This window comes from Notamacropus eugenii, chromosome 2 (assembly GCF_028372415.1).
Source record: "Notamacropus eugenii isolate mMacEug1 chromosome 2, mMacEug1.pri_v2, whole genome shotgun sequence".
Classification (NCBI taxonomy): Eukaryota; Metazoa; Chordata; class Mammalia; order Diprotodontia; family Macropodidae; genus Notamacropus; species Notamacropus eugenii.
The window spans coordinates 329,017,225-329,032,435 of NC_092873.1; the positions used below are offsets into that span (position 1 = coordinate 329,017,225).

The 15,211-nt window shown below is 40.6% G+C and overlaps 1 protein-coding gene and 1 pseudogene across 2 annotated transcripts in view; one reads left to right on the forward strand and one right to left on the reverse strand.

Moving 5' to 3' along the window:
• Positions 1-15,211, reverse strand: part of CACNG4 (calcium voltage-gated channel auxiliary subunit gamma 4) — a 116,567-nt gene that overhangs the window by 16,648 nt on the left and 84,708 nt on the right. For both annotated transcript variants that reach the window (XM_072645472.1, XM_072645473.1), the window contains one exon: positions 7,561-7,644. In XM_072645472.1, coding sequence (XP_072501573.1) covers positions 7,561-7,644 — 84 coding nt within the window. The remainder of the gene's footprint in view (positions 1-7,560; positions 7,645-15,211) is intronic.
• Positions 14,648-15,211, forward strand: part of LOC140530444 (surfeit locus protein 6 pseudogene) — a 40,575-nt pseudogene continuing 40,011 nt past the window's right edge.

A 15,211-nucleotide genomic window follows, 5' to 3' on the forward strand; every position in this document is an offset into this window, starting at 1 on the left:
GTCATTCTGAACTACAGATTGAAGTATGTTATTCAATTTGCAAACTCTGGTTGCATGGCAAACAAACTTACCTATTTCTCCTTTCATGGGATAGAAAAAACAGGTCCCTTTTGGGGAATGAGCTCTTACTAGAAAGAGAGGAGGGGGCAGATCCAATTCCCTGATCTCTCTCTTTCTCCCTCCTTGCCCCTAAGTCTCTCTGATTTTTAACAAATCTCTTTCTCCTCCCAAAAAGGACTACTCAGGGAGACTCCTTCCCAAATGGGCAGTGATTGCTAGGTCGCTGTCACTATCATTTTACTGGGGTGAGGGTGGGAGTGGAAATCACTCCTGCAATTCCCTCCTCTTTCCATCTCTCCATCTCCTCTCCTCCTTGGAACCCTCTGGGAACTGAGGTCAGCAACCTGCATTCTTCTCTTGGAGAACTTAGATTTCAGAACTGTATCTCTCCATTGTGCCATAAGATGGGTATAACCTGGTACAAAATGATGTAAAAGGTATGTAACCTGAGCAAAGAGGTGATTTTCAAACCAGAGGCAAGGGGAGATCAAATTCAGTTTCATTGTTAAAAAAAAAAAGAAAGAAGAGAGAAAAGAAGGTTGAAGCTGTAATGGTGGGACTTGCTTTAAAATATTCACCCAGAGGAAAGGGAACAGAGCAAAAGGGGGCAATTTTGGAAATAAGAGGGAGGGGAGAGCAAGCAAAGGGAGATTTGATTCAGGTTGAAAATAAAAGGTTGGAGACAGCAATGGGGAACTTGCTTGAGAATATTCTCCTAGGGGAAGGGAAACAGATTGGTTGAAATATTGGCTAGTATTTCACCAAAGCCAATTCATGAGGCCAAACTAGGTAGAGTGTTCAGAGCCTCTGACCACTGGGGTGCTGACTGCCCTTTCCTTCTGGTAGGTGGGTAAGGGTAGTGGCTTGGGTTGGGGTGGGATAGGGTAGGCATGAAAAAAGGGTGGCTAGCAGAATGGATTTGGAATCCCTGGGTGCTTGAGGTAAGCTATTTTGGTTCTGAGGACAGGAGGAACATGACTCATCTATTCCCTGGTCTCTTGGACCCTCCATAAATGTTTATTAGTGAGAGGGAGAGGGAAAGAAGAGAGGAGGGAGACTGAGCCAGAGGCTGGAAGGCTGACCTGATTGTTCATATTTCTGATGCTGACAGAGATTGGTTGCCTGGTTGGAACTGTCCTGTCCCAGGGCTCCATGGGAACGACACTAACATTGTATGACACTGGATGATTCATTGCAAAAAATCCATTTTTTTCCCTTTTTGGAAAAATTACCCCTAAGCAGGTGCAGAGTGAATTACTTTTGCTCAAAGGGGCCTGGTATTGATTCTCCATAAATGAGGCTGAATCTACTCTATCCTGAGGTACGCTGCTGAGAGAGACTCTGCATGTGTCTGGACATTTTGCTGTGAAGACAGTGAAATGACTTTTAGATGTTACTGTCCTTTCCTTAATTTCTAGATTCTTTCTCTGCTGGTGTGCTCCTCTCCCGCTTTTTCTTCCCTCTTTAGCCTTCTAATGTTCTATTTTAATGACAAAGGATAAGGTAGGGAGAGGGCTCTGCCTAGAGCTCGGATCAGAATCCCTGAGACTACAGAAAACAGTGCCCTCAAAGAGAATCCCATGCTTTGGGGGAAGGGGTGCTAGCCTGTTGATGCAACCAGATAGTTGGACAAAGACTCAGAGACACAGATAGTTGGACAGAAGCACCCAGCTCATTCAGTTGATACTTTAAGCTTTCAAGGGTCTTGTACTATCAATGCTAAAGGAAAGCAGACCAGATATCCCCTCCTCATCTCCCCTGCTCCATGCCTTCCACACATAAGATTAAGGTGGTATTGACCACTTGTTATTCAGTTAGTAAACATTTATAAAGGGCCTCTTGCATGTCAGTCCCTGTTAAATGCTGGGGATACAAACTAGTCTTTCTGAAGTTACCATGATTCCTTAGTTGATAAACCCAATGGCCTTTTCTTAATCTTCATTCTCCTAGACTTCTCCAAAACCTTTGACTGTAGATGATTCCTCCTAGATACTCTCTTCTCCCTAGGTTTTTGGGACACTTCTTTCTTCTGGTTCTCCTTCTTATCTGTCTTTCTCAGTCTCCTTTGCTGGATCCTCCTCTAGGTAATGCCTTCTAAATGTAGGTGTCCCACAGGGTTCTGTCCTGGGTCCTCTTCTCTTCTCCCTCAATACTGCCTCACTTGGTGAAGGTTCCATGGATTTAACAACCATCTCTATGCTGACAGTTTTCAAATCTACCAATCCTGCCCCAATCTCTCTGCTGGCCTCCAATCTCGCATCACCGTCTTTCATTTCTCTTGAACTGGATGTCCAGTAGACATCTTAAACTCTACATGTCCAAAACTGAACTCATTATCTTGTCCCCTAAACCCTCCCTACCTTCCCTATCACTATAGAGGGCAACACCGTCTTCTCAATTCCCCCATATCCAAGGAGTTGCCAAGACCTGTCAATTTCACCTTTGCAATATCTCTTGAATATGCCCCCTTCTCTCCTCTGACACAGCCACCGCTCTAGTGCAGGCCCTCATCACCTCATGCCTAGAATATTGAAATAGCCTGCTGGTGGGTTTGCCTGCCTCAAGTCTCTCCCCATTACAACCCATCCTCTGTTTAGCCAGTAAAGTCACTTACCTAAAGCACAGATTCAACTCTGTCCTTTCCCTACTCAGTAAACTCCAGTGGTTCCCTGTTGCCTCCAGAATCAAATACAAAATCCTCTACTTGGTGTTCAAAGTCCTTTTCTACTTTGCCAATCTCCTTTCACCTCACTCCCTGCCAATTCTTAAAGTCAAGGACCATCTTTTGCCTCTTTTTCTGTCCTCAGCACTCACAGTGCCTGGCCCAGAATAGGGACTTAATAAATATTCTTTGGTTGATACAAAGAAATGTAGAAGACAGTCCCTGCTCTCAAGGAACTCACAGTCTAATGGAAGAGACAATATTTCAACAAGTACTTATTAACAAGCTATATTATACAGGATAAATTGGAAATAGCCAACATGGGGAAGCGACTAGAATTGAGAGGAGTTGGGAAAGGCTTCCTGTAGGAGGTGAGATTTTATCTGGGCATGAAGGAAGATGGAGATGTAGGAGAATATTCCAGAATAGTGGATGGCCAGTGAAAATGCCCAGCATCTTATCTGAGGAACAGAAAGGAAGTCAGTGTCACTGGGTCATAGAGTAGGTGAGGAGAGAAGGGTCTAAGGTGTAAGAAGATTAGAAAGGAAAGAAGACCAGATTATGAAGGACTTTGAATGCTAAAAAAGAGTTTTGTATTTGAACCAGTAAGATTTATTTTCCCCTCAAGGTTTTCCATGATGTTTTATTTTAACCTGATTTCACATGGATATTTATAAATATCGGGGTTAGGGAATAGTGGAGGAAAATGTGTGATTTGCCTTACTTGCTGTTACCACTCCCTTCTTTCCCCTTCCCTGTCCTCTAATCTGGCTTCCGTCTGGGTCAGGAATGTTTTCCTCAATGTTCTTTTCCCCAACCCTAGTCAACCCTTAACATGACAGAAACATAAGCCAGCAACTTAGATAGTCACGGATGATTAGAAAATTTATCCCACCATGCAAAGACATAGATCCTTCTATTTATTCTCTTTCATAGATATCCATCATTGCTGTGTTCTCCATTCTACTTCCACATCACTAATTTTTGTCCCCTAATTGCCACTTAAAGTCACTACTTTAGTTATGACTCTCTCTTGTTGGGCTATTTTTTATAACAGTTTATCAATTAGTCTCTGGTGTCTAGTCTCTTACTCCAATAATCTGTCCTCCATATAGCTGTCAAAGTAACACCCCTAGCCCCTGTTTCGCCACTTTGTCATCTTGCTCAGTAAATTTATTTGTCTCCCTATTGTTCCAAGGAGCAAATGTAAACTCCTCTGTTTGATACTTGGAAGCCTTTCCAACCTGGTTCCAACTTACTGTTTCAATTTTATTATTCTCTTTGGTCCAGTCGAATTTATTGTTCAGTCATTCAGTTGTGTCCAATTCTTTATGTACTGTTTTCTAGGCTAGAGTGGTTTGTCATTTCCTTCTCCAGGAGATTAAGGCAAACAGAGGTTCAATGGCTTGTCCAGGGTCATAAAACTAATAAAGTAAGTGTCTGAAGCCACATTCGAACTCAGATCTTCCTGACTCCAGGCCCAGTGCTCTATCCACTGAGCCATCTAGATACCCCAGTCAATAGGCATTCTTTATACTTCCTCACACAAGACATTCCATTTCCTATTTTCATGCCTTTACACAGGCTCTTCCCAGTCCTTTAATATTCTTTCTCCTCACTTTTGCTGCCTAAAATTGCCACACCTACGTAATACATTCCTTATCACCCCATCTTCCAGGGCTTGCCCCTCCCCATACCTCAATTTCGTTGTACATATTTTGTTTGTGAGAAGCAGAATGGCAGAGAGAATAGAGCCCTGGCTTCGGAGCTAGGACAACATGAGTTCAGGTTCTCTTTCTAACTTATACTAGCTGTGTGACTATCTAAGACATTTTATCTCTCATTGCTTTGTAAGTAACTCTACTTTGCAGAAGAGAGAAGTTACTGAGAAAGTGCTGACCTGCCTTGGTAGAGGGAGTCTCCTTATGTGGAAATTTCCTCTGTCATTGAAGATACAGGTCCCATCCCCAACTCTAACCTTTGTATGTACTTACATAACAGTGCATGGAAACTGGAGTGGTCTGGCTGAACAGAACTAGTTACTCCTTCTCTCTGGCTCCCACCTTCATATGGATGTTCCTCAGGGTTCTGTCCTGGGCCATCTCCCCTTCACCCTCTATATGATTTTATTTGGTGATCTCATCAGCTCCCATGGACTTAATTACCATGTCTATATTGAGGATTATAAAATCTACCAGTTCTGCCCCAACTCTTTGCTGACCTCCAAACTTGCATCTCCAACTGCCCTTCAGATAAGCTCAAACTGGATGTCCAGTAGACATCTTAAAGTAAACATGTCCAAAATTTACTCATTATCTTTTCTCCTAAACCTTTCCCACCTCCTACCTTCCCTGTCACTGCAGAGGGCAACACTGTTCTCCCAGTTCCTCAGTCTCACAACTTAGGAGTCATTTTTGACTCCTCACTGTCTCTCACTTCCTATATCCAATCTGCTGCTAAAGCCTGTTGTTCCTTTCTCTCTGGTTGCCATCTTTGGCTCCACCCCTGAGAGAAAAAATTTCCTTGAACCCGCCTCCAGTGTGGAACAGTTTGACAGCAAATTTGCTCAAGAAAACAATTTTTTTACTAAGCCTTCTTTCCCACCTAATCCAGTAGGACTCATTCTTCTTTGCCCTGAGAGAATCCAGATTCACGTACTATACCTTATACTTTGCTTTTGAAGGCATATAATACTTTATCACTAAAACCTCCTTTCAAGCTCTCAGATGTTGAAAAATCCCAGCAAATTATTCACTCTGTGAAGCTGATCATAATCTCCCTTTCAATGTTCAGTTGTTTCAGTTACGTCCGACTCCTCATGACCCTATTTGGGGTTTCCTTGGCAAAGATACTGGAATAGTTTACCATATCTTTTTTCAACTCATTTTACAGATGAGAAAACTGAGACAAACAGAGTTAAGTTACTTGTGCAGGGACACACAGCTAGTAAGTGTCAGGCCAGAATTGAACTCAGGAAGAGGAGTCTTCTTGACTCCAGGCCCAGCATTCTAGCCACTGTACTACCTTACTGCCCTTTCAATACCTTTTAGCTTATAAAAGTTAATTGCAGTTTTAAATTATAATTGACTTTTAGAGTATAGGTAGTCAACAATGCAAAATGTGAACTTTAAAGATCCTGAAAAAAGCTTTGAAATGGATTCACACTAACCTTGTGAGGGAGAGGCCTGATGAGTTTTACCATTGGTAGTTCCTTGCAAATAATTATAGCCATAGTCTGTTTTGCTGTGGCTTTGGGGGATCTTACATTTCCCTCTTGATTGTGGTAGAAGCAGTGGTGGCAAGATGGCAGGGGCGGTGCTAATTCTATTTTTTTCTCAATTGTACTATGGAGAAGTTGGGAACCACTTGGCTACTGGAGATCCCTAGAGTTGAAGCTGCTTGGATTCAGATACAATTGGGAAAGGCTTGATAGTGGCATCCTTCTTGTCTCTACCCAGCATCATGGCTGCTATGGGGAATTTATATCTATCAGCGAGCATTGATCTCCAATGCATCTCTGTTGTTCTGTCTGTATGAATTATTTCTCCTAGCTAGACTATAAGCTCTTTGAGGGCAGGTTTTTTTAAAAAAAAATTGTCTTAGTATCCCTAGTGCTTAGAATGATGACTGGTAGATTTGTTGTGGTTTAATCATTCAGTCATATCCGACTCTTCATGACCCCATGGACCATACTGTTCATGGTGTTTTCTTGGCAAAGATACTGGAGTGGTTTGCCTTTTCTTTCTCCAGTGGGTTAAGGCAAACAGAGATTAAGTGACTTGCTCAGACACAGCTAGTGTCTGGGGCCATATTTGAACTCAGGTCTTCTTGACGTTAGGCCTACTACCCAGCACTGAGCCACCTAGCTGCCTCCCTGTCTGGCAGACAGTAGACACTTAATAAATGCTTGTTTGATTGAATGGTTGTAGGACCTGGCATGTACAGGGCTGAGTTTTCTAATTAGTGAGGGCATCTAATTACCCAGTCACGTATCTCCAGTAGTGCTTGGCCCTCTAACATCTCACTGCCATTACAAATATGTCTTCAACCAACTACCTTTTTCCAAAACAGAAAGAGAATGAGGGAGTGCAAAGCAGACAGACTTTAAGGCATGATCACACGAATTTATCCTATGGAAAAATCACGATTTGGGAGCTTCAGGAACCTTAGAGACCACGGAAAGATGGCTGGATTTGGAGCTCAGATTCCTGGGTTTCAATTGTGTCTCTGCCCCTTACTACCTGTATGGGTGGGCATGTTCATTCCTCTAGACCTCCATTCTCTCAAGAATAAAACAAGGGGTTTGGACTAGATAGAATTAAATTTGCTTCTGGCTCATTCTAAATGTAAGATACTATGATCTCTCATTTCACAGATAAGAAGATAGAAACTTGGGGAGATTAATCAAATTGTCCAAGGCTACATGACTGCTAAGTGGAGAAAGTGGGAGTCAAAGCCACTCTTCAAACCCATTTCCTCTTAATCCCTGGAAGAAGAATTAGAATCTCTGGCTTCTTTAAAAGCCAGATTAAGCTCCCCCTCGTACATGAGATCTTTCCTATGTCATCAGTTACCTGCCCTCTAAAATTGGCACCTTCATGAAACTATATTATTTTTGTATATACTGGAAATACATCCCTACCACCTCCGCCAATAGATGTAAACTCCTTGAGAGCAGAGGAACGGTTTGAGTTTTGTCTTGGCCCAGTGTCTTGCATATAGCAGGGACTTCATAAATGTTTATTTAATTGAATTGAATTGAAAAGTTGGTCTATCTTTCTTCCAAACTGCCTCTTCCCACCTCCCTCCCCCTCAACAGAATTGGTTTTTGTACTTACGCAGAAGATATTCTGAGCTGTCATGGTCATAATCATTGTCTTCTGGGAAGTGGTTGATCCGGAAACAATGACCTTTATAGATCCCTAAAAAGAACAGAAGGAGATCAGTTGAATGTGCTGCAGAATGAATGAATGTCTCAGAAATTTGTGTGTGTTTTAAATAAAACTTGCTCCAGAAAATCACAGATGCATTTTTCCAACCATAAAAACACCTAGCATCTCCCCTGGCCCAGATCCCATGAGGTTATTGATCAGAAACATAGTGTTAACTCTGGATTAACCTCATAAACAGGGGATGGTGAAGAGCGTAGTGGTGATGCATGATTAATCAATCCCCATACCTCATTCAATTCAGACTATTCATGACTCTATTTAGGGTTTTCCTGGCAAAGATACTGGAGAAATTTGCCATTTCCTTCTCCAGCTCATTCTACAGACAAGGAACTGAGGCAAACAGTTAAATGACTTGCTCAGGGTGACACAGCTAGTTTCTGAGGCCAGATTTGAACTTCCTGACTCCAGGCCCAGAACTCTATCCACTGTTCCACCTATCTGTAACAATAAAAGAAGGGTGGTGGTGCTGATGAATGATTAATCAATCCCCATACATCATTTTAGGCTGGTGTGTCATGCTTGCACAGAGAGATTTGAAGTCTTATCTCTTACCCCTTCTCTTTTCCAGGGAAACCCTGAAGAGTTGAAGAGAAGGAAGCAAGAAAAACTAGAGGCCTGGAAAATCCACAGAACAGAAAACAAATTCCTGAGTAAATCAGGGCAGAGTCGATGTATGCAGAGCTTCTGCCTGGGCCTGGCAAAGATCGAGGCCTAAGAGCTAGACAGAGTTAGATGGTCATTTCTTTCAAACATCTTTTGTTTCTCACTGGTTTTGGAGAGAAAGACAGAGTTCCCTTCTGAACACTGGAGATATGAAATCTTGGACTTGAAGACAACAGAGTGGAACTAGGTGAGGGCCAGGACAGAGCCCTTCCAGGAGTACTTATACTGAATTTTTCCAGCCCAGGCTGGATGTCTTTGACTTGGGTCTTGACTGGGTCAAGAGAAGGCCTAAGCATTAGAGGTAATGTTAAGCATATGAAATAATATATTCAAGGATTTTGCAAACAAAGTATCATATAAATGTTATTATAATTGTAATTAGTGGAAAAGGTTCAGTGACTGTTGGCATCCATAAGTACATGAAGCAACAGGGGTCTATCGGTAAGACTAGTTTGGTGTTTCCCCAGAGCTCTCGCAGGAGCAGAAGCCCATTCCTCTCTTTATTTCCTCCATCTACCTCTCACTTTTACTCATCCCAACAAAGAACGGGGTAGAAGAGAGGAGAAAGCACTTTTTTAGTGGCAGACTGAGCAGCTGGCATCTGCAACTGTTATCTCTTTTAGGCAGTATTTGGGGTTTTCTTGTTATATGTTTGAAATTGTAATTAAACCAGAGAGCTATTGAATCTGTGCCAATTTTGCTTACTTGAAATGGGTGTGGGGAGACTGAAAGGAGGGAGGACAAATCTGAAAGAGCAAGAGATCTAAATTATTGAGTTTTTATAAACTTAATTTGGATTTTGTCAGTGCAAGCTGGCTGGAGATTCAGAGGTGAATATTGATAGAGAGAGAGAAAAAGAGAGAGAGAGAGAGAGAGAGACAGAGAGACAGAGAGACAGAGAGACAGAGAGAGGCAGAGAGACAGACAGAGAGAGAGAGAGACAGAGAGAGAGGAGAGACAGAGAGAGACAGAGACAGAGAGAGACAGAGAGACACAGAGACTGAGAGAGACAGACAGAGAGAGACACAGAGACAGAGAGAGGCAGAGAGAGAGGAGAAGGAGGAGGAGATGATAAAAACCCATATTTTTGTTCCCTTTTCTCTTGAAGGTAATAAGATGGGTTGAAATTTTTTAAGTTATCTACATCCAGAAAAAGAACTATGGAGTCTGAATTCACATCAAAGCATACTATTTTCTATTTCTTTGTTTGCTTCTTCTTTCTCATGGTTCCTCCCACAGTTCTAATTCTTTTTTACAACATGACTAATGTGAAAATGTTTAATACAAATGTATATATAGAGCCTATACCGGATTGCGCCCATCTTGGGGTGGGGGGAGGGGAGAGAAGGGGAGAATATTTGGAGCTCAAAATCTTATGGAAGTAAATGTTGAAAACTAAAAATAAATAAATAATTTTTTTATTTAATGAAGGAAACTTTTTAAGTTTAATTTTTTTTCTATTGACACTAATCTATTTGTGCTTCCTTCACCCCTGTGAAGGAGAGATTTGGGAGGGGGGGAAACTTTGTAACAAATAGTCATACTTAAGTAAAACAAATTCTCACATTGACTGAGTCATTATATAAAAAGCTCTTCTGATTCTTCTCACTTCATGCTGCATTATTTTATATAATTTTTTCCAGGTTCCTTTGAAATTGTCCCTTACATCATTTTTATAGCATAACAATATTTTATTATGTTCATATACTGTCATCTATTCAGCCAATCCCTAATTGATGGGTATCCCTTAGCTCCCAGATCTTAGTTACTATACAAAAGTACTATTTTCAATATTTAAATACAACTGGAGAAATGTAAATTGCTCATGGGTAGGCTGAGCCAATATAATAAAAATGACAATTTTGCCTAAACTAATTTGCATACAGTGACGTGCCAATCAAATTACCAAAAATTTATTGTATAGAGCTTGAAAAAATAATGAAATTCATCTGGAAAAACAAAAAATCAAGAATATCAAGGGAATTAATTTTTAAAAATGCAAAGGAAGGTGGCTGAGCAGTGCCAGATCTCAGACTGTATTATAAAGCAGTTATCATCAAACTGTGGTAGATCAATAGAATAGATGAGGTACATAAGACACAGTAGTAAATGATCAGAGTAACCTAGTCCTCAATAAACCCAGAGATCTCAGCCTCTGGGATAAGAACTCACTATTTGGCAAAAACTACTAGGAAAACTGAAAACAATATGGTAGAAACTAGGTATAGACCAATATCTTACACTGTATACCAAGATAAGGTTAAAATAGGCACATGATTTAGACATGAAGGGTAATACTATAAACAAATTAGGAGAGCAAGGGAAGAATTTATGACCAAACAAGAGGTAGAAAACATTATAAAGTATAAAATAGATAGTTTTGACTATATTAAATTAAAAACTTTTTGCACAAACAAAACCAATGTGACCATGATTAGAAGGAAAGCAGAAAGTTGGGAAACAATCTTTTTAGCAAATGTCTCTGATAAAGGTCTGATTTCTCAAATAAACAGAGAACTGAGTCAAAATTTTAAGAATATAAGTCATTCTCCAATTGATAAATGGCCAAAAGATACGAATGTGCAGTTTTCAGATGAAGAAATTAAAGCAATCTATAGTCATATGGAAATGCTCTAAATTACGTTTGATTAGAGAAATGCAATTAAGGTACCTTTGAGGTACCACTTCACACCTATCAGATTGGCTAACATGACAAACAAGGAAAATGATAAATGTTGGAGAAGATGTGGGAAAATTGGGGCACCAATGTAGTTAGTAGAGTTGTGAACTGATTCAACCAGTGTGGAGAGCACTATGGAACTATGCCCAAACTGTACATACCCTTTGATCCAGCAATACCACTACTCAGTCTGTATCCCAAAGAGATGAGGGAAAAGGACCTACATACACAAAAATATTTCTAGCAGCCCTTTCTGTGGTGGCAAAAAATTAGAAAGTGAGGGGATGTCCATCAATTGGGGAATGGCTAAAAAAGCTATAGTATATGAATGTAATGGAATATTATTGTGCAATAAGAAATGATAAGCACGCAGATTTCAGAAAAACCTGGAAATACTTATATGAACTGATGCAAAGTGAAAGGAGCAGAACCAGGAGAAGATTGTACATAGTAACAGCAATATTGTGTGATGATCAACAATGAATGACTTAGCTCTTCTCAGCAATACAATGATCCAAGACAGTTACAAAGGACTTATGATAGAAAATACTATCTGTATCCACAGAAAGAACTCATGGATTCTGAATGCTAATCATAGCATACCATTTTAAATTTTTTGTCTGTGTTTTTTTCCTTTCAGTCTGCTTCTTTCATAATGTGATCAATATGGAAACATGTTTTACATGATTGCATATATGTATATATATGTGTGTGTGTGTGTGTGTGTGTGTGTGTATCACCTTTATCAAACTGCTTACTGTTTTAGAAAGATGGGAGGTAGAAAAATTTGGAACTCAAAATTTTGTAAAAGTGAAAATTAAAAATTGTCTTTTCATATAATTGGATAAAATAAAATACCAAAAAAATTATATTTCTGTATATATGGGTCTTTTCTCTTCTTCTTTGATCTTTGTTGGCAGTGTAGGTCTAGTAGTGTTTATCTACTGAGGTTGTTGTCAAAGGCTATAACACAATTTAGTGACTTTTGGGGCATAGTTCTAAATTGCTTTCCAGAATGGCTGGATCAGTTTTCACATCTCTACCAACAGTTTGATCCATGGTTGAAAGGAAAGCTCATGTCCCAGAAAAGGAGTAAGTTGTTAGGTAAGGGCCAAAGGTAGAATTCCCCAGGCATGCACAGTTAAGCTCCTAGGCTTAAGGGTAACTGCTCTGGAGCCAGCTTGAACAGCTAGCCAATTTTTAAATGTCCATTGTGAGCATTTCTACCTCAGAAATCAACAAGCTATAAATCAGGGCTTGACATTGTTTTATTGGTTGTCCAGACTTAAAGAAAGTAATGGAAGGAAACAACAATGAAGGTTAAACTTAAAAGTGTAATAAAGGTTAATTTTTTTTCCAGAGAGCTGGTTGTAAAACATTTTTCTCTAAGGTGATATAAGCCAATTTACCAGCACATCCCTGGGTTGTTCTTTGAAGTGGACTAAAGACATCACAGGGGATGTCTTGCCTTGTGCATGAATTGGATTTAAGTGAGGCAGAGTTGCTTGAAACCATCAGCCATACTCTCTCTTACTGAGTCATCAAAGTGCAGTGGAAGGACAAAAGTCAAGACAACTGGCGATGGCCCAGGATGCAGCATCTTTGATGACTGACCAAGCTCTAAGTGATCCATAATGCCTACTTCAGTCACCTTCATGGCTGTTGAAACAAATTGTTCTCATCTGCCCATTCTGATGGAGAAAGTCTTCACAAGCTTGGGGTAGACATCCTCCTCATTTCTCAATGGGGTTGAGATCTATTGGTTACCCTCAACCTGGTTTAGCCTGTCTGCTGAGATGGTTTACCAGAGTGTGGCCCCTGCTCATGCTACAGCTTCTTGGAGCGATAGGTAAAAGTTGGGTGACAGGTGGACACCAAAGGTAGATGAGCAAGTCCTCACATCAGAGGACTGGTCCTCCCTGAACACTCCATGCATCCTTGGGAAATTGTGTCCTTAAACTACCTTGCTCAACAGCATCCCCTGGAGGGTTATGCTTAATATAAACATACCATTTGCCCAATATAAATTAAACTTGAAGGCAGGAACAATTTATATTTTCTCTTTGGATCGCTATCAGCCCTTGCAGAGCCCAGCACAAAGGAATAACTTAATAAATGTTGAAATAAATCAGCCTATTACAATTTAATATAATGTAAATTAGGGGAAAGACCAAAGGACTAAAAGTCTTGGGTTTTAGGTTCCGACCTCAAGCAAATCACTCTTTGAGGTTGTTTCCTCATTTCTAAAATGATAAAAATCCTGTTTACCTTACAGAGGGATGGCAAAAAATAGATGAGATGATAGATGTGAAAATAGTTTGTAGTCTTATGCAGAGGTAAGGTATTATTAACAAATTATTAATTTTATTCTAGTGGAAAGTAAACTTCTTGCAGGCAGGGACTACTTGTTTTTACTTTTATTTCTGCAATGCTCTAGCACTAGCTCATTACATAGCACAGGTAGCTCAGTCCCTAGGGGCTTAATGCATTCTTGCTGAATTATGTTGAATTAACCCTAGAAAACCTTACATTTTGCACAGTTCTCATCCCTATCCACACCTTTGCCCCAATTTCTAGGCTAGAGCTCTATCATGATAAGAATGAACATGGGCCAGAAGAGTGAGGATGGTTTGCATTTGCAGCAACATTTTACATTTACAAATAAATCTTTGTAAAAATCTAACCAGTTCACCAAGCACCTTGGCCACCTCAATTTCCCAAGATGCAACATGAGTCAGACAATGAATGTCCTCAACAATGTTTCATCCTCCTCTTGCCCAAAGTGATACTTGCTTAGGCTTACTGGCCACTGAGGGCAACCCATTTTCAATTGCTTTGTAAGATAGCACATATTGACCTTAACCAGCTAGCAGTTCTTCTAGCCACAGAACTGACCTCATTGTGGGTCAGGTGAGATTTTTAACACAATCTAATTTCTGCATAGCTCCAAGAGGCATTCAGAGTTCACTGTAATTGGGAGAGGCAGTTAACGAGCACATCTCTCTTTCCGCCCTGATTTCCCAATTATCGGGTTTCAACTGACCTCACCAGTCTTATTCCCTTTTGCTCAGGCCCCATAGGCCTTCTCAGATTCTAAGTCACTCCCAAATTCACTTGATGGGCACAGGATTGAAGTTTCCTATGTGGCTGAAAGCCACTATCCTCAGAGAATTTCATTACAGTCAGCTTGGTATCAGGAGGGGATGTTGTCAGCCTCAATGGAGAAGTGAATACAGCTGCTGGAAAGGACCACAAGAGAGGTGTTGTGGCTTCCTAATCCTGAGAATTATCTTTTCTTTGTATGTATTATTCCATTTTTTCATCTCCGTGCCTTTGCATGGCCACCATGCGTTTGAATGCAATCTCCCTTCACCTCTGCTTCTGGGAATGTCTGGCTTCTTTCAAATTCAGCTCAGATTTCACCTACATTACGCCATTCATGATCCTTCCAGTGGCTAGGACTCCCTTTGCCCCAAGTACAGTGATGTGGCTAGTGGTTAAGAGAGCTGGTCTTGGAGCAGGGAATATCTCTGACCATTACTAGCTGTTTGATGCCAGGCACGTTATGTGACCTTCAATCTCCCTGGAAACTCTCAAAGACTTTAAGATGGGGAGCACTTTCTGATCTCGATGGGTAAAGGTAATGTCCTTACTGAGAGTTCCTTACCCCAGCGGACTTACCAGGTAGCTAGGTGGCACAGTGGATAGAATCTCGACCTGTAAAGGGCTTTGCAAACCTTAAAACACAATACAAATGCTATCACCATCATCTTCACCTAATAAAACATATTTTGTATTTATATATGCATCTATATGTATGTGAGAGCATACATGTGTGTATATGTACAGAATAGTGTGTGTGTGTATGTGTGTGTGTGTGTGTAGGTAGTGTAGTGAGTAGAGCACTGGGCCTGCAGTCAGTAATACCAGTATTCAAATCCAGCCTCAGGTACTTATTAGCTGTGTGATCTTGGGCAAGTCACTTAACCTCTGTTTGCCTCAGTTTCTTCAACTGTAAAATGGGGATAATAGCATCTTACTCCCCAGGTTGTTGTGAGGATCAAATGAAATAATATTTATTAAATGCTTAGCACAGTGTCTGGCACATAGTAAGTGTTATATAGTGGAGAAGGAAATGGCAAACCACTGTAGCATCGCTGCCAAGAGAACCCCAAATGGGGTGACAAAGAATTG